General features: G+C 35.0%; 1 protein-coding gene and 1 pseudogene across 3 annotated transcripts in view; both read left to right on the top strand.

The window, feature by feature from the left end:
• Positions 1-7,421: 7,421 nt before the first annotated feature.
• LOC140055667 (dynamin-binding protein-like) overlaps positions 7,422-22,478 on the top strand; it is a 46,750-nt gene continuing 31,693 nt past the window's right edge. For all 3 annotated transcript variants that reach the window (XM_072101031.1, XM_072101032.1, XM_072101030.1), the window contains exons 1-6: positions 7,422-7,491; positions 15,713-16,026; positions 16,706-16,831; positions 17,471-19,771; positions 20,261-20,494; positions 21,685-21,770. In XM_072101031.1, the coding sequence (XP_071957132.1) occupies positions 15,750-16,026; positions 16,706-16,831; positions 17,471-19,771; positions 20,261-20,494; positions 21,685-21,770 (3,024 nt within the window). In that variant the 5' untranslated portion in view covers positions 7,422-7,491; positions 15,713-15,749. The remainder of the gene's footprint in view (positions 7,492-15,712; positions 16,027-16,705; positions 16,832-17,470; positions 19,772-20,260; positions 20,495-21,684; positions 21,771-22,478) is intronic.
• On the top strand, positions 8,312-8,429 carry LOC140055790 (5S ribosomal RNA; annotated as a pseudogene).

Below are 22,478 nucleotides of genomic sequence, written 5' to 3'. Positions count from 1 at the left end.
AAAGCGAAAAGCTAAATCAAAACGATAAAGTAAACAGCCAGAAAAGTTAGCAGAGCTTTCGCGCAACACTAGCCCTTCATCAGTGCAAGTCTTATATAGATGCGTTGAGGCTGCAAACGTGCTCAATTGGAATCAAGAGCGAATATATATTTTTATAAAGTAGATGGAACACGGACGTCTATTACACGGTGTTTCACGTTAAACGATCTTCAGATAGACTGAACAATACCGTATCTCGATCGAAAAAAATATAAAAAAAAAAATTATAAATATATATAATTTTTTTTTATGTACTTTATTTATGTAGATATGTAGTACTGTATCTATTAAAAAAGGTATTTAAATTAAACAAAATTAGAGATCTCAATGAGATCCAAATTGACAATTGCCGCAAAATCCTCACTGAGTTTGACGTTGAAATTCACTCTAGAACTAAGAAGTTGAAAAGAGAACTTCCTGCATCCTAGTTTCAAAACAAATTCAGGATTATCGCCAATGACTGCCGTAAACAATCAACGGTAATGGCCCGAAGGGAACATCACAAATTTGGTCTACCATGCAGACTTGGTCATTTCAACACAAATGACTCTACCTTCGGATGACTTCAGGGCTTTTAGGAAACCCTGCAGAAGGTTCGTTGGGACATATAACAAGAATCAGAGCAACACCTCTGATTCAGTTGTTGAAATTAATTGTCGACTTTCCGAAGGAGAGAAAAAACTTCCTTCCCGAGGACTTAAATTCTGCCCAAAACCAAGGCAGGTCGGCGCACAACAACTATCTTTGGATATAGAGTCTTTTTCTAGAAGATTACGATTACGTGAATATTTTGCTGATTCAGACAGCAGCACCACGGAAAACGAAGGCAACGTTAACAAATTTAAACCAAAAAGTTCCTGGAATCCACCTAAAAATCGTTGTCCAGCTTTAGAAACATTTATCCAGGCTATTGAGGAGGATGTACAAAACTACGTCCCGAGTCCAGATAAACGTGACAATCTCAAAACAAGAGAGGCAGGCCATTGCCAAATTGCGTCAGCGTAATGATATCATCATTAAACCCGCTGATAAAGGTTCTGCCACTGTTGCTATGTACATCAAATTTTATTAAGAGGAATCCTTAAGACAGCTTCATTATATATCGTAAACTCACAACGGAACCCACCCCGGAAATTGCGGATAAGGTGGCAAAATCTGTTTCTGTGATGGTAAAAAAAAACACTCCATCGATCCTAAGATTTACAGTTACCAAATCCACTAGTAGCGTTGATTTTGTGGACACTATAGTGACCATAGAAAATGGTACTCTCAAAACTGACCTATTCCGTAAATCCACTGATAAAAATATGTACCTGCTCCCTAGCAGTTGTCATCCCCAACATTGTACTAAAAACATACCGAACAGTAAAGCATTACCTATCAGACGTATCTGTTCTTCAGATTTAGATTTTCAGAATCGTACCGAAGAACTAACCGGACATCTCCGGAGTAGAAATTACAAACCTATCAACCTAGGTTGCCTCCATTACGGGGCTATTAATTTATTGAGAAACATATGCCCATTCTACAGTCCACAGAACGTCTCAGGACTGTTTTTCCGGAACCACCCATTATTGCATTTCGTAGACCTCCCAACCTTCGTGATATATTAGTCAGATCCAAATGTAAGAGTGAAATTAACTCTCATGACAGTCAAAATTTGGGCAGTCACCTTTGCGGCAAATCTTGCAAAACTTGTTCATTGGTTGATTCTACTGAAAAATGTAAGAGTAACCAAACTGGCCGCATTTTTCGGATAAGACAATCCGCCACTTACAGCTTGGTTTAACAGATACAAAACAATTACAACAACTCAGAAACACTAAAATTACGACGAAACAGATAAAGATTGGAATTAAAAATGTCAATATGGGGATGGGCCTGGACTAAACTATTATAATATAAACTTAATTTACTGATGTAACCACTTTTGAGAACATTGACTCTACAAAAGGGAACACAAAGGATACTATTGTTTCTTAAATTACGGGCGGGAACACGAATACCGAAATAGGTAGGTGTTGTGGCAAACAGTACGTCGGAGAAACAAAAAACACTCTCCGTATGAGAATGACACAACACAGATCAGCTATCAACACATTAAAGCTTGTTCAACCTGTAGCCGAACATTTTAATTCATCTGGTCACTCGATAACAAATTTCAGAGTTATTGCAATATTCCATGTGTCAAATGGAGCGACAAAACTTGCAAAGACAAGGAAAACCACTGGGAATTACAACTTAAAACCACAAAACCTTTTGTACTTAACATTAGAAACATACTCCCAGGTTGGTAAAATTATTCCATTGTCTACCTAAATTTAAGTTTCAATATTAACCACCATTTAAGCTGTTTTTAGTCGCGTGGACGCGACTCTATAGTTCACTATGTCGGCGGTCGGTCGGTCTGTCGGTCTGTCTGTCGGTCCGGTATCACTATGCGTTTTAGCACGCGACTTATGGCTGTTGGCCATGTTTAGTTTCATTCCAAAATTGTTTATACTGTATCTCTACCAAGCTACCTTCTTTGTTTTCTACTCTTATTCAGACTCCACCCTGTCTCCTTTTGTTGTATTTCTTTTATTCCTGTCCACCCAGGCAGCACTTGCCAGCTCTTATCCTTCACTTGCAATGATGAAGGGCTAGTGTTGCCCGAAAGCTCTGCTAACGTTTCTGGCTGTTTTACTTTATCCTTTTGATTTAGCTTTTCACTTTTTGTTTGTATCTCCATTGAGATTCAGCCACTGATACCCACAGCATTGTCATTTTTTCAGTTATTTGCCTTTGGATTTATATATATAAATATATATAGAGGATTAAGATTATAATATACAGCATTTAAAATTACCAACTATTAATTAATCAAATCACTTTGGATTAAGTTACTACAATCCTGAATTTGATTAAGGTGATTACTAAGCTTTCTCTTAAAATAGGTTGCAAGAGTTACAGACAAATGTATCTGTGACATCCAAAGGCAAGGAATTCCAGATCCTCACAATTCTTAGCAGGAATGCTAAATTTACTCGAATCCGTACTTGTTTATATTTGGCTTATATAAGTTTGAAGTGAAACTCTTAAACTATTTTTCCCTTTAAAATGGTAATGGTCATTTTATCGTCATTGATGTGATATATTTTCAATTGTTTTGTGTTAGTTCGGTTAAAGTTAAACTTTATTCAATTAAATATGTTGTTTTGGGTGGTTTTTTTTTTGCTGCTGGTGGTATCTACAATATCTAAGGTAAGCTATATACTTGGGGTAAATGGGGAAACTTTAGAGGGGTCTGCCAGTGCCAAGGCAGTGTACAGATAGTCTGTTATAGGTCATTTGGTATTGCTTACAATGTGCTAAATCATAATTATAACATTGGTTGCTGGTGGTATCTTCAAGATCTAAGCTAGGCCAGTTGGGGGAATGGAGTCTCTAGTCGAACTTTTAGAGGGGTCTGCCAGGGCCAAGGCAGTGTACAGATAGTTTGTAATAGGTCATTTGGTGATTGCTTACAATGTGCTAAATCATATATAACATTGGTTGCTGGTGGTATCTACAATATCTAAGCTGGGCTAGTTGGGGAAAGAGGGGTCTCTAGTCTAACTTTAGAGGGGTCTGCCAGGGCCAAGGCAGTGTACAGATAGTCTGTAATAGGTCATTTGGTATTGCCTACATGTGCTAAATCATATAACATTGGTTGCTGGTGGTATCTACAATATCTAAGCTGGGTTAGTTGGGGGAAGGGGGGCCTCTAGTCTAACTTTAGGGTGTCTGGCACTTGCGGTGCAGCAGACAATTAGTCTGTTGTTATCCATTTAGTATTGTATGAACACAACTTGTTCGTTTGGAATTGATTTTGAGTGGTACCTCACTCATCTATGCTAACCCCATTTTAGGCCCTCCCTCGGGGGGTCTGGCGGGCCTTTTGCAGCAGAGAAAAAGTCTGTCGTTTGTGATACTGTTATAAGGATGCCAATGGGCATCCCATGGTGGTAAAATTAGGTGGTATCTCTCTCATCTAACCTGTGCCGATTTTTTAGCACGTTTCGGGGTCCCCCCGGTCTAGACGCAGCAGGGGGTACCCGGCAGACTCCCATTTTCATTCACTTCAAGTGACCCCCAACACACTCAAATAGTCAGATATTGGTTCCTAGCTCATCTAACCAATTGTCTCTGGGCTGCCGGTCTATTAGCTGATATCTTGAGCATTTGACTCATGTGTCAACCTGTAACACAAATCATTCTTCAAAATCTAAAGAAAGAACCTCACACGTCTTTTTTGTGAGTGATACACTATGGATATGCCCACGGAAATAATATGTGGACATTGCAAACAATCATAGGCCTACAGTAACAAACATAACATGGCTAATAAGCATAACATTCAGACTTGTTTGTTTTCTAGTGGATTTTTATTTACTTTAGCATGTAGAATATAACTAGTAACAGTGGCTATATTAATAATTATACTGATTATCCTTGATGTTATCGCGTCTAATAATAAAATATTTTGTTGTTGATAAGCCCAATTTTTCAGCCTTGATTTTACATTTTGAACGAAAGTATTTATTTGTTGATAAGCCCAATTTTCCAGTCTTAATAATGACCCTTCCACAGTGCATTTTACATGATATTGACCGAGGGTTTTTACGCCTCTAGCCATAGTCTGGGTTCCAGACGGAGTTTTGTCTTAATATTAGTTAAAAGATAAATATTTTGGCACATATGGCGTTTCATACGTATACTACTTGATTTTGGATACTCCGTCTGGGGAAACACGCACAAGTCACGTGGTTTGACACCAAGAATTCTTGGTGCATACGATTATCCGGTTGACTAGTTTCAGCTGCATGCGATTGGCTACTCTCTCGTACACGGTTTAAATATTCATATTTAAGAATTTCAAAGACTCAACAAATAAGATGATGCGCATGCGCTATGTTACGTTTAGACAATGTGTACTTGTTGGGTACATTTATGAAAGTTCTGAAGGCTAGAAATTATTTTATATGCCTAGTAGTCTGGTAAACATTTGATGGGATCTTTGAAACATGAAAACTCGTCTTGATATATGATAGGCTAGCTTCTCCGCAAATCAAACATTGAATGGATCATTTATTACGCGGAGATAATTTTGATTTAATTCTCACCCAGACCCTGTCCTGTTCTGTGTGGTGGTGTAGCCCTGTTGTGTGCCGGTGGTATGTAGGCCTACTTCATTGGCGTTTTATTTGGCAGGTCATACGTGCGAGTTGAGTAGGACCTACGAAAGAGGCCTAGGCCAAGGACTAAACAATTAATAAACAAAACAACTTGGCATTACTATTTTATATTTCAACAGTCTCGATCGTACATTAAGCACTGGTAGGCCTACGTACTCGATCTTTTTCATTTTGAAACAAAATGATCATTGGTTGATTCGAAATCCATATTTACATACCGCCCGCCCCATATAGCCAAATACGGTATGATAACCTACGTCATTCTTATCGTATGTTTGCGGTCTGCAAATCGATTTCTATACGTGTTTCACAAGTCTGTATTTTCAGACAAAAATCGCGGTCGAAATAAAAACAAATAAATAAAAAAAAAAGATAATACAGACTTGGGGCAAGTCTACTCTAGCCACTGATCAATACCACAATTAATGTACTTTTTTAAATGAATATTGAAATGTTTCAACATACCCAATTCAAAAAACACGGTCCGTTTTCGCTGAGTTCAATCTTTTAGAGAGGTTGGAGTTTCATTTTGAACGAAAGTATTTATTTGATTGATAAGCCAAATTTCTAGTCCTAATGATTTGAGATTCAACGGGTTTTGCTTTCAATTGTGTATAATAACAGCCACATGTTAAGGAATATGAATCTTTTTATGATTTTAATATGGTTCGAAATGATATTACACAGGCCCGTAGCCAGGGGGGGTTTTTATGGTTCGGGCGAACCCCCCCTTTACAGCGAACCCCCTTAACCGAATGCGAACCCCCATCCCCGACATGCCCAATACCTCACCCTCATCTCCAAAAATCCTCCAAATACGTGCCCCACAGTACAAAAAGTTGTTTGTAAATTGAAAAATTCGTAAACTTGTTCGTGAACCTTCTTCTCTGTATGAGCGTCAACTAGCGATACGTGTCTGTAAATTTCTAAAAGCTGCAAATGAATTGCCGATTTTAACCTGAAAAATAAATGTTTGGTCCCTGCATGTAACATGATATTGACGCGTCTCATAGCGAACTGGAGCACGAACGATTCGTACAAAGGACACCGCCAGACAACTGCGTACCTATAATAATTGTTTAGATCACTGGCAGTCAGGCAGCATGCATAAAGTATATAGCCTTCCGACGTACATCAGTATTTATGTGTGACTATGAAGTATAATGTATCATAGAGGATTATAGTGAATATTAATATTTTACACTATAATATCTATGGTATCAAGTACTGTAGTTCACATTATGGCATCCGATTATTTTTTTCTAGACCACCAGCCGATACGTACTAAAATGTATCAATATCACCTATTTACATATTTATATTCCTCAACAAATTGCTGTAAATAAATATTATAGATAGAGCTAGCAAATAGCATTTGCCTTCAACCAGTGTGCTTTTTTCGGGGCTGCTCCTAGATGTACGTTCGCATTGAACTTGAACGCAAAACAAAATACGGAGTAAATGATCAAACAATCGGCGGTTCCGCACACAGAGCACGCGCATCTAACATACGGCAACAAATAGTTATCGTCCTTTAAATTATCGACGTGTTTGAGAAGGAGGAAAAAAGTACGATCTTTTTGCTCATCGGTAGCATGCTGCACGAGAGTGTCTTTTCCGGCCATCTAGGGGTGTCATTTAACAAAATTCGCTTCGCATCAGCCCCCCCCCCCCTGGCCCAAATATTTAGTGTCCGAACCCCCCCTTGACAGATCCTGGCTACGGCCCTGTTACACAACAACGATTAGGCAGCAACTGTGCAAGAGTCCAACTAATAAAATGAAAACGGAATGATCAATTAATTGAACATTTACAGCATAAGGCCCACACACTAGGACGATAACGATCGACGATAAATAGACAAATGTGCATTTTTAATACATAAACCAAAAGAAATATAAACAATTCCTTTGATGAAAAGAAAAAATAATAATTACGTTTTTAAAAAATTTGTATTTGTATTTTAAATCAAAGTAACAAAAAATAAAATCGATTTATCATTAATATTGGCCAACGACTGTTTCAAAAGTGTAGTTCCAACGGTATATTACAGCTCATTACAGAGACACCCAAAGAACAGAGCCATTATGGCTGCTCTGGCAAAGAACAGAGAAATACAACTAGCGCCCCCTATAAATTCAGCTATAACGCGAAAAGGCTGTTGTTGGTGGTGTGGTAAACATATAGAATTTATTATGACAAACGCCCAAAAGAATCTTTAGCAGTGAAAAAAGGGGTAATTTTTAATATTTTTAATAAGTAGGCATTGTAATTTAAGTGTAGCTTTTGTAGTATTGTTTATCAATGAATCATGGCAGTATGCTATTCAGATCACGCTAGCCTTGTCACGCACAGGAGAGCTGGCCTACTAGCTAGTTAGGCCTAGCCTAGGTATGCATACTATTGCTAGGCCTAGGCCTAGTAGTAGTACTAGGTAGGCCTACATACAGTAGGCTAGACCTAACTATTTAGGGCCTAGGCCTAGATAGAGGCCTCTGTCTGTAGGCCACCTTACCTGCCATGCCGCCTAGGCCTACCTGCCTTTCTCTTGGGATGGGAGGTGGGAACAGACGATCAGGATCACAGACGATTGGGCCCAAAGCGGGAGACTATTGGCCGGGCCCAACAACTTCACAAGGTTTTAGGACGATCGGGACCAGAGACGGGCACAACAAATAAGACGATCATGCACGTTTTATTTTGGTTGCAATTAAACCAACTTTTGGAATTTTTTATGGCGCGCGCCACTCTAGATATGCAATTTTTATCATATCGGTCATGTTTTTTTAATCAATTGGGTTTTATTATTGCATCGCGCTATTTTGTATTTTGGCAACTAAATACCTTTTCATGATCATTATAATTCTTGATCTTTTTTTATTAGGTATGCCTACTGTAGATTATTTATTTTACTGTCTGGATATTTTTAGACGATGAGTATTTCTTATGCTAATTATTCATTTACTTTATTTTATTTTTACAGGTGAGGGGGAGAGGGTGTGCTTTTCAAAATTAGGTTATTGTAATTAAATATAATTGTTTATAATATACTAATGAAATACGGCTTTACCACGTTGAAACACCGGTTCTCGTCAGATCACCGAAGTTAAGCGACGTTGGGCCTGGTTAGAGCTTGGATGGGAGACCATCTGGGAATAACGGGTGCTGTATACGGAGCTGGGGTCCCGTTAGGCATTTGAAATCAGCACTGCTGACTCTTATGGCAGCCCCTGCATCTAGTATCTGCCTCAGACCTCTGGTAAAGGTGGGCACTGGACGAGAGAAGCCCTTGATCAATGTTAGGACCAATCAAGGTGCTTTAAACAGTCCTGGCTTTGTTTATATCAAACCTGTTAGTGGCGGTAATTATCGCTGTTGGTTTTGATTAAATAAAATTAAAAAAAATAAAAATGAAATGTTAACATTGTTTAAATGTAATCATTTAATATAATAAATGTCAATGGTCGGATAATTTTATGTGGTGGTAGGCCTACAGTAGTAGGAGATGAGACGAGTAACCTTCCTGTGCGCCCGTTGTTCTTCAGCACATGATTTTTTTTTCCAAACCCAACCAACAGCAAAAGAAATTTGCCAATAACAGAAAGCTAAAAACAAAATGGATACAAATACATGAACAAATGCCAAAAAGTTAAAAAGGTAGCATTTGAAAATTATAATAAACTTAACACTTTGTTCTTAAACTGATTCAATGAATCTGAAGAAATATCAAGGCCATCATCTATAACTAAAAGAGAATTATATAATTAACTTAGTCTACAAAATAATCCATTTTGACAGACATTCACCCTCCTAAAGGGGTCAGTTTAATTACCGAAAACAACCGAAAAAAAAACACAAACAACCGAAATCAAACTGAAAACTAAATAAAAAAATCTAAATAACGAAAACAAATTTTTATAATTTTTTTTTTAATGTCGCCCCCTATTGATGGGTGTTTCTAAAGCTAAGACCATACGGAGAGAAAACCGCGCGCCCAAAAGCCAAGGAAGAATCTACAAAATGGTAGTGTGCACAAAATACAAATTAAAATCGTACACATTCAATGAAATACACTGTAGACATTTACTTACAGTACAAAATCTTTAAACACATTTCGTTTTTAGTCTTTTAAAAAACAAAGCATGATTTTACCTAACTTTGCGTTTTCGTCACTTAAGTGAATACTTGATTAAGTGATTAAGGAAAAAAACGTTATTTACAGTACTCGACTACGGTAATTTTATAATTTTTGGAGTGGAGCTGTGGCTTGGTGGTTATGATGCTTGGCTACCAATCTAAGGGTCCTGGGTTCAAGTCCTGTCATGTCAGGGTTTTTTTCTCATGACAATTTACAACTCCACTCCCAAAGACTTAATAATAAGTCTTTGTTTATGTAGAGCATCTTGTGTATATGTTTGTCTTGTGAAATTATTAAATAGTTTATCCATCCTGTAATTGGCGGGTTACTCGCTGTTGGATGAGTATGAAATAAAAAAAAAAAAAAAAAAAATAAGTATACTTTATAGTCCCTAATATTATCAATATTCTTAAAAATCTCTAATTAAATTGATCATACATTTAGTCAATTTACTTTCTATACTATGGATAATGTATTCACAATTATTGTGAGGAGTAAATGCGTTGGTTTCTGGATCAAAAATCGAAAGATTAAAATTAGAATATTTTTATAGATTCTGTACAGTAAGTAATGCGATATCATTGATTGATTGTACGATCTTTAGTTGTATTTTGTGCACACTACCATTTCGTAGGGTCTTCCTTGGCTTTTGCGCTCGCGGTTTTCTCTCAGTTGTTATGGTCTTAGCTTTAGAAACACCCATCAATAGAGGACTACATTAAAAAAAAATTTACACAAATTTGTTTTCGGTATTTAGATTATTTTATTTTGTTTTTGGTTAGTTTTCGGTTTGTTTTCGGTTGTTTTTAGTTGTTTATGGTTGTTTTCGGTTGTTTTCGATAATTAGACTGACCGTTCTAAAAGTAACATGAAATGTGAGTTTGGATCTATCATGATTTCACTGAATTATTTAATAAAAAAATTAAAATGGAAACATTGTCCATTTGACAACTATAAATGCATGTTGTTGTTTTTTCTATATAAAAGGGAATCCTGCGGTCAGCAAAAATATGTAATTAACACAAAATACATGAGTGATTCGACCCCACTGCCCTGCAGGCTTTTTGCTTAAAACAAATTTCAAACAATCTTATATACCAATAAAATGTTTATTGAATCTATATAAATAATTACTTGATCAAATTTGTAATCTTCAAAGGATACAGTACACTTGGCTATCGTGCCCAATGTTAAGACTATCGGGCCCAATGAGGGGCTAGCGGGCCCAACGCCTAAGACGATTGGGCCTGATACAACGTACAGATGATCGGGCACATAAAACCATGGGCCTGATCGTCTCTATGATGGCCCTGATCGTCCTTTAGGCCTTAATTGTACGTTTTGTACATTTTTAATGTAAAAATAGTCAAAATACTAAAGTGAAGATCGCCTTCTGTTATAAAATGATAAAAGTGATGTTTTGTGGCATTAAACACGTTGTGACGAATGAAAGGTTAAATGACAAAATTTTACTAATTTTAACTTGTTTATGAAATGAAAAAAATTTTAAATTAATCAGTCTGATTATTGTTATGTACTTGATACTTTATGTTACTAAGATATGACCACTAATCATCTACAGTAAGGAAACTAATTTTGATTTGTTGAAGTACTAGTATACTGTATAGACTGTTACTGTAGAGCTACAGATAACAGTGAAACCTTTCATCTTTCACCTCATGAAATTATTTGTAATATTGCACTCATAAACATTCTTTATTTTGTATATGACTATTATACAGTATTCTCAGTATTTGAATGACAATTGTTAATTATTTCATTTTTTCTGTAAGTAAAGGTCATAGGTTACATCCATTCTATACACAATTGACTTTGACAGAATATTCAAGGTCATTTTACAAATCCTAATACTGTGGTAAACAGCCAAAACAATAGAATTAAGCATATTTTATATTGTCATAAAAAGGACAGATGATAGTGCTACTACAGTACTGTACAGTGGTGTTCAGTAATGATCTTACTGTCTGGTTCTATCTAGGATCTTCTTTCATCTACCTTACGATGCGAAATCTCACTGTCAGTGTCACATACAGTACAGTAGTTAAAGTTATTTGTAATTATGAGACATTAACTTTTAAATCTATTTAGAAATATATTTCATATCCTTTGACCCTTGACCTTCCAAATGTGCCAAGTCTTTTCTATTTCCCCTGAGACATTTAGACACAATGGAAACCTTTAACAACATAAATTATACAGTACATTATATAAAATTTGATTGACTGATTTCGTCTACAGTACTTGCTCATTCAATCTATCTGTCACCAAATCATTATGGTTTTTGTTCCTTTTTTGGGCTTCTATCATCTTTTGGAATGGTTTATCAATCCATATCTGAGTGTCGGGCTACTGGAATCCAATCGCTTATTTTAAGGCTTCTCTTTTTTTTCTCTTATTTTTTTTAGCATTTAATTACTTTTGTTTAGCGCATTGAGGCCTTGCAAAATATGCTATAAGGCCCATTTATTATTATTGAAAGACTGATTGAATTAATAAAATTAATTCAAAATTCTCATTAAATCCTTTTACAGAACTTACTGTACAAAATAATACAATTTAAGTGATCATTAATGTGATATTATTTATTAAATCAGTTCTACAGTAATGAACTGCAGCATCCATTTTGTTTTATGCTAATTTGACAGTGATAATTAATAGTTTTAACTTTTACTAAAATAGTATAAATAGTAATAATTCAATAGTATTAACCCTCTAGATTTAAAAACATTTATAATGCATTACTTTCAATGTATAGATCGTGAATTAAATTTATTTGTTACAGTATGGTATACTGTAGGCAAGATATGAGCTGCATTTCATCTAATGATATGCAGAGCTGCAGTATTACTATTAGAATAGCAATCAATAAGACGGTCTGATTAATGAATTCCATGCCAATGCAGCGGCTCACAGTGCAATATCCAAGTATCTCAGATCATTATACATTTTTAACAATAAAAACAGTAAAATGACAACCTAACAAACCAAGGAAATATTTAATAAATAACAAATCTTATTGCAAATTTTTTATTTTCAACATTTGTTTTTTATTTACAAAAAACATCCCAGTTCTGAGTCCTACTACAGTATTAACTGTACACTATAGCCCCCGGTTGCCACCCTTCACCCATGTAATTTTATAATTATATAATACTGTACTACTAGATGGTGCCCACAGATACTGACTGTACGAGGTTTTGATGGTTCTCGAATACACAGTAATTTCCAGCCCCAGCACCCCCAATTTGAATAAAGGGGAACAATAGGGTGGTAATGCATTTTTCAAAACAAAACAGACAGTTTCTGGCATGCAATCGCATACACATTGTTTACTAAATTACTATTATGATAGCACATTCGTCTTACTTAAATTCTAACTGTATTTTTAGATTGTTTTTCATTTTCATAAAACAATTATTGCGCCCAGGTATGGTTTTTCCATGTTTTTATAAAGTCTCCAAATTTTGTCTTTTTAAACTTAAAGTTACCCAGTGATGTCGACCGATGTGTATTGAAGAAACGAACATAAATAAATAAAAATTGAATTGAAATTTATGCTACTTGTGATGTAATTTGTAAGTACTGTAATAAATTTCAATTTTTTTTCCAAAAAAATGAGTAAAGTGTTTACACATACTATGTCATAGTAAGATGTTTCACGGTACAACAAATGTAGATTTATTCTATAATTAACTTCATTCCCTTTAGATTTGCTGACATTTAGTCAAGCTTACATAGTAGTAGTCATTCCAACTGTCTTGAGTATTTATGTTAATTTTAGAATGCGTATTTCTGTCTTTTATATGTACTGTAGGTAAGTTTTCATGTAGGATCATACCTGGTTCAGATGCGGCCAACCCCTCTAAATTTCCCAAATTTTATGGCAAAAGATAGGACATCAAATTAAGTTCAGGACTTCATTTCACTACTTTTAGACAACCCCACCCCCCACCCCCTATATTTCAAAATCCTGAACCCGACACTACATGTAACTCTGTACAATATCCCAATAAGTGAAAGCATTTTATACTTTAAAAAAAAAATTTCATTAGTAATTTCTTTAATATTTTTGAAAAAAAAAAAAAAACATAGATTACTACTGTTATTTTATGTGTTTCCTTTAAGTAATTACTATGGTAAATTGATCACTCTAACATTTACCTTTTTTTCCTATTATTTCTAATGAAGCAAATGCAAGCAGGATTTCATTTATAGTTCATTTGCTCATGATGAATGAGGCACTTGAAAATCAATAATATTATGCAGCGATTACATCAACCACCCATTCACTAATGACATTAAATAACGCAATTACAGTAGATTTGAATAGTTAATTACACTGCCTCATTGATACTTTTAAACAGCGTATGATAATGAATAATATTAAACATGTCATGATTTTAATTAGCATTTGCTTTAATGTAAATTAATTGTAGAAACAAAATTTTAAATATGCTACTTTGCTTATTAAACTAAAGGTAATATTAATCAAGGGTAAATTGAATGTTCAATCATAGGATGTTCTATTTTAGCTAGACTTTTGTACCTTCTTTCCTATAGTGTCTATTAATAATTCAAATTGACCTGTTTTTTCTTTCTTTCTAAACATCTAGTATTCATTGTGCAGAACATACTGTGGTATATACTGTAGCAAAGTAGGCCTACACTAACTTTGTACTGTACGGGTGTATTCAATATCATTAATCAAATGAATTATTCTGCAGTTTAATCTTGCAAAGATTTATAGTGATACTGGACATTGCATGATTATTTCATTTATTATTTAATGGATTTAAATACTTCCACATTCACCTGTTCTACATTAAACCATTACAATTTGCCTCCTACTGTATTTACTATTCTGTACATTAGTGTATCGCCTTACATTTTCTATACTAAATACCGTAGTTTAATTTTCAAATTATGTGACACTACCTAGAAAAAAGAAAAGGAAAACGTGTAAATTGTAGCACATTCAAATTAAATAATTTCTTTCTTCAGAGGTATCACTACTTCCAGTGTGTGTTACTGTCCTGTCAGACAATAGACAATATGATGAAAATGAAAGATGAAAATTTGTAAACATTTTGTACATTGTACTTTACTGTACAATACTATACTGTGTGTACACATAGACAAACTGTCAGATATGTCTCCATGTGTTTCTAGACAGTATTGTACACAAACAAAAATGTATTTTTCTTACAATACAAAGTAATAGTATAGTTAAAAGTAAAATAAACATTACACTGTATGACAAAACATCCTTTACTACTTTCTTCAATCTCTTGATTGATTGGTTTCATGAATTCAGTGAATTTAAAATGTGGTTTATTTTTCTTTTCAAACCACATTCCTATTGTTATAATCTTGTGTTCAATAAAAGAATGATTGAATGATCTTGTCAATGAACCTGTAGCACACAATTGTAGCTCTAGTCTGAATAATACAATTTATCAAAGTATTTTTGTATGCAGTTAGATATTTTATTAATATTATGTGTTTATGTATGAGGTAATAGAATAGTACTGGTAGACTGTTCAGGAAAGATAGATTAGGCAACTTGGTGTCAATCTTAGCAGCTGCTGCTGATGATGTCTTCTGTATTTTAAATATAAACTGTGGAATGCAGTTTTCACCAGCAAAACAAGTACCTGTATTTCAGTTATCATATTTATTAGAATTTCCCTTATTTAAAGGAAAGTTCATTTTAAGGAACAAATTTAAACGTATTTCCTTAAAACCTAAAGTATATGAATGATCAACACTGGCACTTGAGTATTAGATATAGTATTATAATATTAGTCTAATCTAATTCTCAATTAATGTTTTGTTCACAGACATGTTTCTTATTAATATACTGTAGTTATAATAGGTAGTTAGTACTCTGTACTGTAGATTGAATAGTACAATAATGAATGCTTAAGTGCAATGATATAGCATAACTTTTACCAAATATAAAACATTCATTATTTGTTTCATAACACATTATACTTTTAACGAAAGTCTGTCTAGGCAAGGCCACAAGTAGTAAACCATTCAATTCCAGACCCAGGATTATAGATGGCACTGTACAGCTTGATTTTCGAACAGACAGTCAACAGCCCAGCGTTGTGTCATAGCTTAATTGTTATTTTATATTTGTTAATTTTATCAGTATCCAATAGATACATTAGTATTTTTATATACAGTATTTAATAGATTAGATTAATTATTCAGTATTATCATAATTTATTCTTTCCCTATGCTTTTAAATAGGCATTTAAATAGCATCAATTTATTCCAATTTTTATTGTAGATGAAACTTTTACATTTTAACCTAAGACTGTTATGAGATGGAAGTTGGAACGTCTGCCCAAGCCAACTACAACTTTGACACGACAGAATCGGATGAACTACCATTGCAGACAGGAGATATTGTACAAATTTTAGACATAGTCGATCAAGATTGGGCAGTTGGAGCATGCAATGGACTATCTGGCAGGTTTCCAATTAGCTTTGTGTCTGAAGTGAAACCTGGTGACAGTACAGAGGTTTATCAGACTGGAGAGTTTGTAGTTGCAGTAGAACAATTTGCAGCAGATGCAGATGGGGATCTTGGTTTCAACAAAGGTAAATTTTCTGTTATGTAATGTACAGTACAGTATTTTTTCAAACTGTTCTTTAAAAGGAATCCCCACTGTTTTGACAAAGAATTAGGTTATGATAGTCAACTTTAATTGAATGGTCACTGTATGTTATTTTGCTACCATGGTAGGTTTATTCCTATTGTTGGGATAGTGGCACTAATTATTGGTGATAGTGTCACTAACTCTTGCTAGTGTTGTGAACGTGACGGCAGCACAAACTCTTGCTATTGTTGTGATGCCGACACAAACTCTTGTTAGTGTTGTGATGGCAACACTAATTCTTGCTAATGTTGTGATGGCGGTGCTAACTCTTGATAGTGTTGTGATGGTAACACTAATGTAAAGTGTTTGATGCCAGCGCTAACTCTTGCTAGTGTTGTGATGACAGCACTAACTCTTGCTAGTGTTGTGATGGCAGCACTAACTCTTGCTAATGTTGTGATGGCGGCACTTCTGCTCTGTTTCTTTTATGTAGTTATCCAGCTTGGAATTTTGATTTTTGTCAATTGTAAATTCAGCTCAAGTATTATATATGAAATGGCTATGTGTACATAAATATTTATCTTTTTATCAATATTAAAGTTGAAACGCCATCTAAAACCTAAACGTACTACTATACTGCTTACTGTAATGTACTGCTTCATAATATATATTTTATCCAGGTGAGGTTATCGAGATTATCGCACAAGTTGATGAAAATTGGTTAAGAGGGAGTATCGATGGTAAGGAAGGTATTTTTCCGCTTGCATATGTTACGCACCATGGAGGAGCTGATGCAAATTTTATAGGTACAACTATTCGATGTTTTACAGCTTTTTGATTGTTTTTGTCTATTTTATGCCTAACTTAGCTGGAGGAACCAATATTTGTCATTCTCCTGAAAGGGTGTGATATACCTCAAATCATTTTAACACCCCAAATCATTTTAACACCCCTCTCAATAAATGGTACAATCAGTGAATCATTGTTGGTTTTTGTAATGAAATTTATTTTGTTCAGTTGAGTCAATCCAACTTTCCACAGGATTGTAGTAATTATATTTCTGTATTCACATTTTCCCAGAAAAAAAACATGAAAGGCCAGGATTGTATATTTACAATTGGCAATCGCTCTACGACCTCCATTTTCCCTTTCCCCTTTCTCCCTCCTTCAATTACACTCTGCTCTGATTACTATATAACAACAAAGTACAATATTTGCATTGTAAACCTTAACATTATTTTATTTTATTTATTTTGTTCATTTTATTTATTTAATTTATTTTAATTTATTATTTTATTTATATTCTACATCAAAACAAGGCCAACTTGCACAGTAACATTTTATATAGTACAGTAAAACAACTTAATGAATTTAAATTCATAATTTTGGCAATTGTATGATTTAATTGCATTTGATTAATATTAAGTAATTGTTTTTCTTCCAAGGTTTATTATGCAGAGTTATTTCAAGCAATGTTGGTCAACTTATTGATGAATTGACATTCTCTGAAGGAGATGTGATCACTAATTTAGAAAAGATTGATGAAGATTGGTTTAGAGGCACCTGCAATGGAAAAACAGGGCTTGTTCCAGCTATGTGTGTTGAAATTATTAAAGACAATAGAGAAAGTGGCCCCTGTGTTAATAATAATATAGTAGATAGTTTTAGCAAACAAGATGCAGATAAGAGCAATATATTACAATCAACTGGTGCAACTGCTGATGGAAGTACTTCTAATGGTAGTGTTGGAGGTCATCCTTGGGCGACCTCACTCTTTCCATTCAGTGCAGAATCCAAAAAAGAACTAAGCTTTATGGACAATGAAACAATTCAACTTCTGCATCGTGTTGATGATGATTGGCTCGTTGGGAGCATTGATGCCAATGTTGGCATGTTCCCAGCATCATTTGTTCAAGTTGTTGTTGATGTTCCTGATGGCTTTGATGAAAGACCACAAAGTTACAAAGATCTGTGCAAAACAGGTGAAGAGTCTCAAAATGTTGACAAAAACAGTGTAGGTAGTAATCATATAACAAAACCTGTTAGTTTAATACTGCCTCATTCTGAAAAGCAAGGGAAAATTCTTTTTGATTTTGAGGGAGAAACAGACCAAGATCTTACCGTCAAGAAGGGAGATGTCATTACAATTGTTGAACAATTAGACCCTGAATGGTATGAAGCTAAAGACATTACAGGTAATGTCGGATTTATACCAGTAAGTTATGTAAAGTTATTGGAGAAGCCAAAATCTCCATCTATGAAACGACCAGCGCCACCGCCACCTCTTAAGAAAAGAAACATAAATAATAAACCTCCGCTTCCGATAAAACCGTTAAAAGCCGGTGATTCATCAAAAAACATTCCAAATGGAGAGAATGAATTATTAGATATTTTTGGATCCATTCCAGGAGCTTCACAGTATTCCAAGGAAAATACGGCAATCCTCGACCCTGTCACTAAACCAAAGCCAGCAATAGCCCCTAAGCCATCTCCCACACACAAAGCATTTGATACAAGCACAAACTTACTAGACTTAGATCCATTCGCAGTTGCTGATGCCATCAACATTCCTTCATCAGAACCTTCTCAAAAGCCTACTTCAATTTCTGCAAACAGTTCTTCTAATATGCACCAAGAGCAATCGCCTGTAATTACAAACAATGCCGTAATAAACTCTCTTATGGATTTCAGTCCATCAGACAAACCACAGACCTCAGTTTTAAGTCCAGTCATTCAGAATTCAAGTGCAATATCAACAGATCCACAGAAATCACCAACTAAAGGCATGGTAAAAGATGGATCTGTTGACAGTCTATCTGGTATTCTCTCTGCCAAACCCTTCGGTGCTTCTTCAACTAAAGTACGTTCCGTTCACAGGCCAGTCACAAGAAACTCGCCAGAGAAACAGCTAAAACAAATTAATTGTGACTCTGGGGCAGATGTATTCAACCAGAAAGTAAATAATGCATTTGATTCTGTTAATCCTATGTTTGATTCATTTTCACAAGAAGATGCACAGTCCTCATTTAATCCATTCAGTGCAAATGATAATGTATCTTCTGAAATAACCAATCAACCTTCTGAAACTTCTGATAGAAGATCTTCACTGCGAAACATTACACCATTCTCAGCAGCAGTTGAGGAGATCTTTGCCCAGGGCACTAAAGATAAACCTCTGCCTATTCGTCAGCCATCACCAAACCCATTTGCTCCACCAACAGCCGAAGACACCGGCGAGTCAAATAAAGTGAACAATCCATTTAGTGCTGAAGACAACTTGGGCTTTGCAGATGATTTTGAGTTTGAATCGATAAACCCTCAGGTTAATGCAATGCCAAGAGACGAAAGTGTCAATTCTGAACTTTCCTCTGATGATTTCAATTCTTTAATGCCAAGTTTTGTCATAAAACCAGTTGAAACAATAGATCAGTCACCCGATACCCATTCCTCCTTTTTATTACCTCCTCCGCCATCACCAGCAAAGCGTACTTCGGTAAATATAGACAAACCAAAACCAAGAAAGTTTGACAAAAACTCTGTAGTACCTCGACCGCGGCCTATTTCAACAGGAGCACGCACAAGTATTAATCAAAGTAGTTTTCCAGCATTAGCAACTCAAGCCCCGGTAACAGATGATTTGGTTGGCTTTGATGCAAGCTCCAACTTGATGGTAGACGATTCAAAAGATGGTACAGGACTCCCTCCTCCTTCTTATTCACCTCCAGAGCTACCAGCAAATATTGATGGTGAGTTTAGTAGACCTTATCACATTTTTGTCTGTATGTACTATAGACATGACCTTAATTTAATTGTTTTTTATAATCGCCACTAGTGTTTTTTTTCTTCTATAGTATAACAATGAAACAGCATATTTCTGTAGTATGCATACAAGTAAATTGTAATTTCATTTTATATGGATTTTACCAATTTAATGATGGACTTTTTTTTTTTAGGGATTTAAAACGTTTATTTTAATTTGTTTATATATAATATCAAGGCTGTTGCCACCAGTATGGTTTGTAAAGTTTTAACATGACCTCTTTTTTACAGAGGCTTTGACAACACTGTGGCTTGCAGAGAGGTTGTTCCATTTTATTATGATAACTGCACAAACATTATTTCTTGTGGCTACGACACTGGATGTGTGTATTCGACAACCCAAATTATCACAGTTTTTTTCCTTTATTGCCTATTGACTAATGAATAAACATGCTCTTCATTTACTTTGGCTACAGGTGAAATAGCCAGTGATGAATCTTCCCTTGTAGTAGGGGACCTACTAGGTCTGGTAAGTCCTGAGACTGTTGAAGAAGACTTAAAGCCCAGGCGGAGTGCACCTTTAAGACCACTTAAAGAACCTAGCAAGAAAAATGTTCCCCCAAGGCCAGCTCCACCTAGACCAATAAGCAAGCCAAGTTACCAATCACTTCAACCAGGTGGTGAAGAAATTTTAATTTTAGATCGAAAAGGTAATTGTTAAAAAAATGTTTAGACATCAATAAAAAATTAAATATCTGGCTAAAAGTTTTCTGGTTTAAAAACATTGCACCAACTCCACAAGACATTCGTTATACTTCCTGTCCACATCTCATTTTGCCAACTATGAATAATTTTTAAGATGTTTTCATGAAATCTAAATAAAATCCAATATTATACTTTTCACCATTTTTTACCAAGTTGTATTATGTGATGTATATAAACATCATGCTTTAGTTTCCATGTTGTACTCTACTAGTCATGCTGTATCTCAGCGATGTCAGCCTGTATCTGTGTCATTAACCTGTATCACTGTCATTAACCTGTATCACTGGGCTTAATAATAATAAATGAAGTGTTGATTCAATAATAGGGAGTTTTTCGCAATCTTACGAATACGAAAACGGATACGTCACCCACACGTATTCGTAAACCAGTAAAAATCTGTTTCGCATGGCAACGAAATATTAAGGGCGCCATCCAAAATATGACTGCTGTAAATTTGAGCGAAGCGCAAGTACGTGTTGCTTGGTGCTTGGCTGCCTAGGCCTAGCGTAACATCAAAGCGAGTGAGGACTTTAAAAACTGCTATTTATCAAAATTGATATGGCATTTTAGTAAATTACTTTAGTAAATTACTTTCAATAAAAGTAGAATTATATTATAATCATGAATCATTCCTGATTCAAATGCAAAATGTGCAAAATAGATCAAACACTATACTCGTTTTGTAGTCGCGAATATGACTGGTGATATTCGTCAACACGAATACGCTTTACGAATTTGAAATGAAATCAGCTCAAAAGTTTCACAAATGTGTGACGTATCCGTTTTTCGTTATCGTATTCGTAAGGTTGCGAAACCTCCCTAATGTCCGGTCCATACTTCTTCAAACTTTCTTATAGTTTTATATCATACTATGTATCATTATTAATACCAATGATCATGTCAACATTATTGTACTGCAGTTACTGCAGAAATCACATGTTCCACTGCAATATATGTGTGTTTTAAATTTGTTTTAATGTTAAATGTATTATGCAGTCGCTGCAATAAACAGTATACCCACAAAATATGTGCTCAATATTGCATGAACAGGTTTAACGTGTATAGCAAAATGTGGTAGAACAAATTTGGTTGCTTAACCTGATAAATAAACATCTTTTAAACATTTTCATTGTAGAAGAAGCTGTATCATCCAAACCACAAACTAAGGAAATGGTTATTGCACTTAAAGCAAGCTTAGCTGACTTTCAATGTGAACTTGAGGTCAGTATGTTAAGCATATTATTTCTTAAGTGCTCTGTTTAGATAAAATTCTTGGCACCTTGATCTATAATGCTAATGTGATTATACAGATTTGTGTGAAACTTGTGAAATAGATCTAATATGTGCATGGTATTTACTTAAAGATATTCTCCCAAAAACAAGAATAAAATTAAATTTTGAATCATCCTTTTTGTAGTTTTAATAAAAAAAAAAAATGAACAAATTATAATTGTGTTTATTCATCGTCAAACGCAGTAAAATATGTGGCTTGAAATTATTTTAGTTTGTTGAAAGTAAAAAATTTACATAAAAATACAAAAATGCAGACCTTGATATATAAATATAAGAGGAGAGCTCCTAATGGCTCTCCTCAATATGTTGAGGAGAGCCATTATTTTGATTAAGTATTCGAGGCACAGGCCCACCATGGTTGGGCCTGTGGCGAGCCGAATTTTGATAAATGACACCTCTAGATGGCCGGAAATGGTATTCTCGCACGTAAAATTCATCGTAGGTCATTGTTCTCTGAACGTAGTCTACGATGTATTGTTATGATAATTATCTACGCGTCGATCGTAGGGTGGTTCGTAGGGTTAGTAAACACCATTGTCATCGCCTTTACTTTAGAAGCATGGACAATGCAAACAAACAATGTATTGTTTGCTAATTAAAATCCTATCTAAAGATAGTAGACGTCAATTTTTGTAG

The sequence above is a fragment of the Antedon mediterranea genome, chromosome 7 (assembly GCF_964355755.1).
Source record: "Antedon mediterranea chromosome 7, ecAntMedi1.1, whole genome shotgun sequence".
NCBI classification, from domain to species: Eukaryota; Metazoa; Echinodermata; class Crinoidea; order Comatulida; family Antedonidae; genus Antedon; species Antedon mediterranea.
The sequence above is the reverse complement of the archived record's forward strand: the minus strand, read 5'-3'. Positions and strand labels throughout refer to the sequence as shown.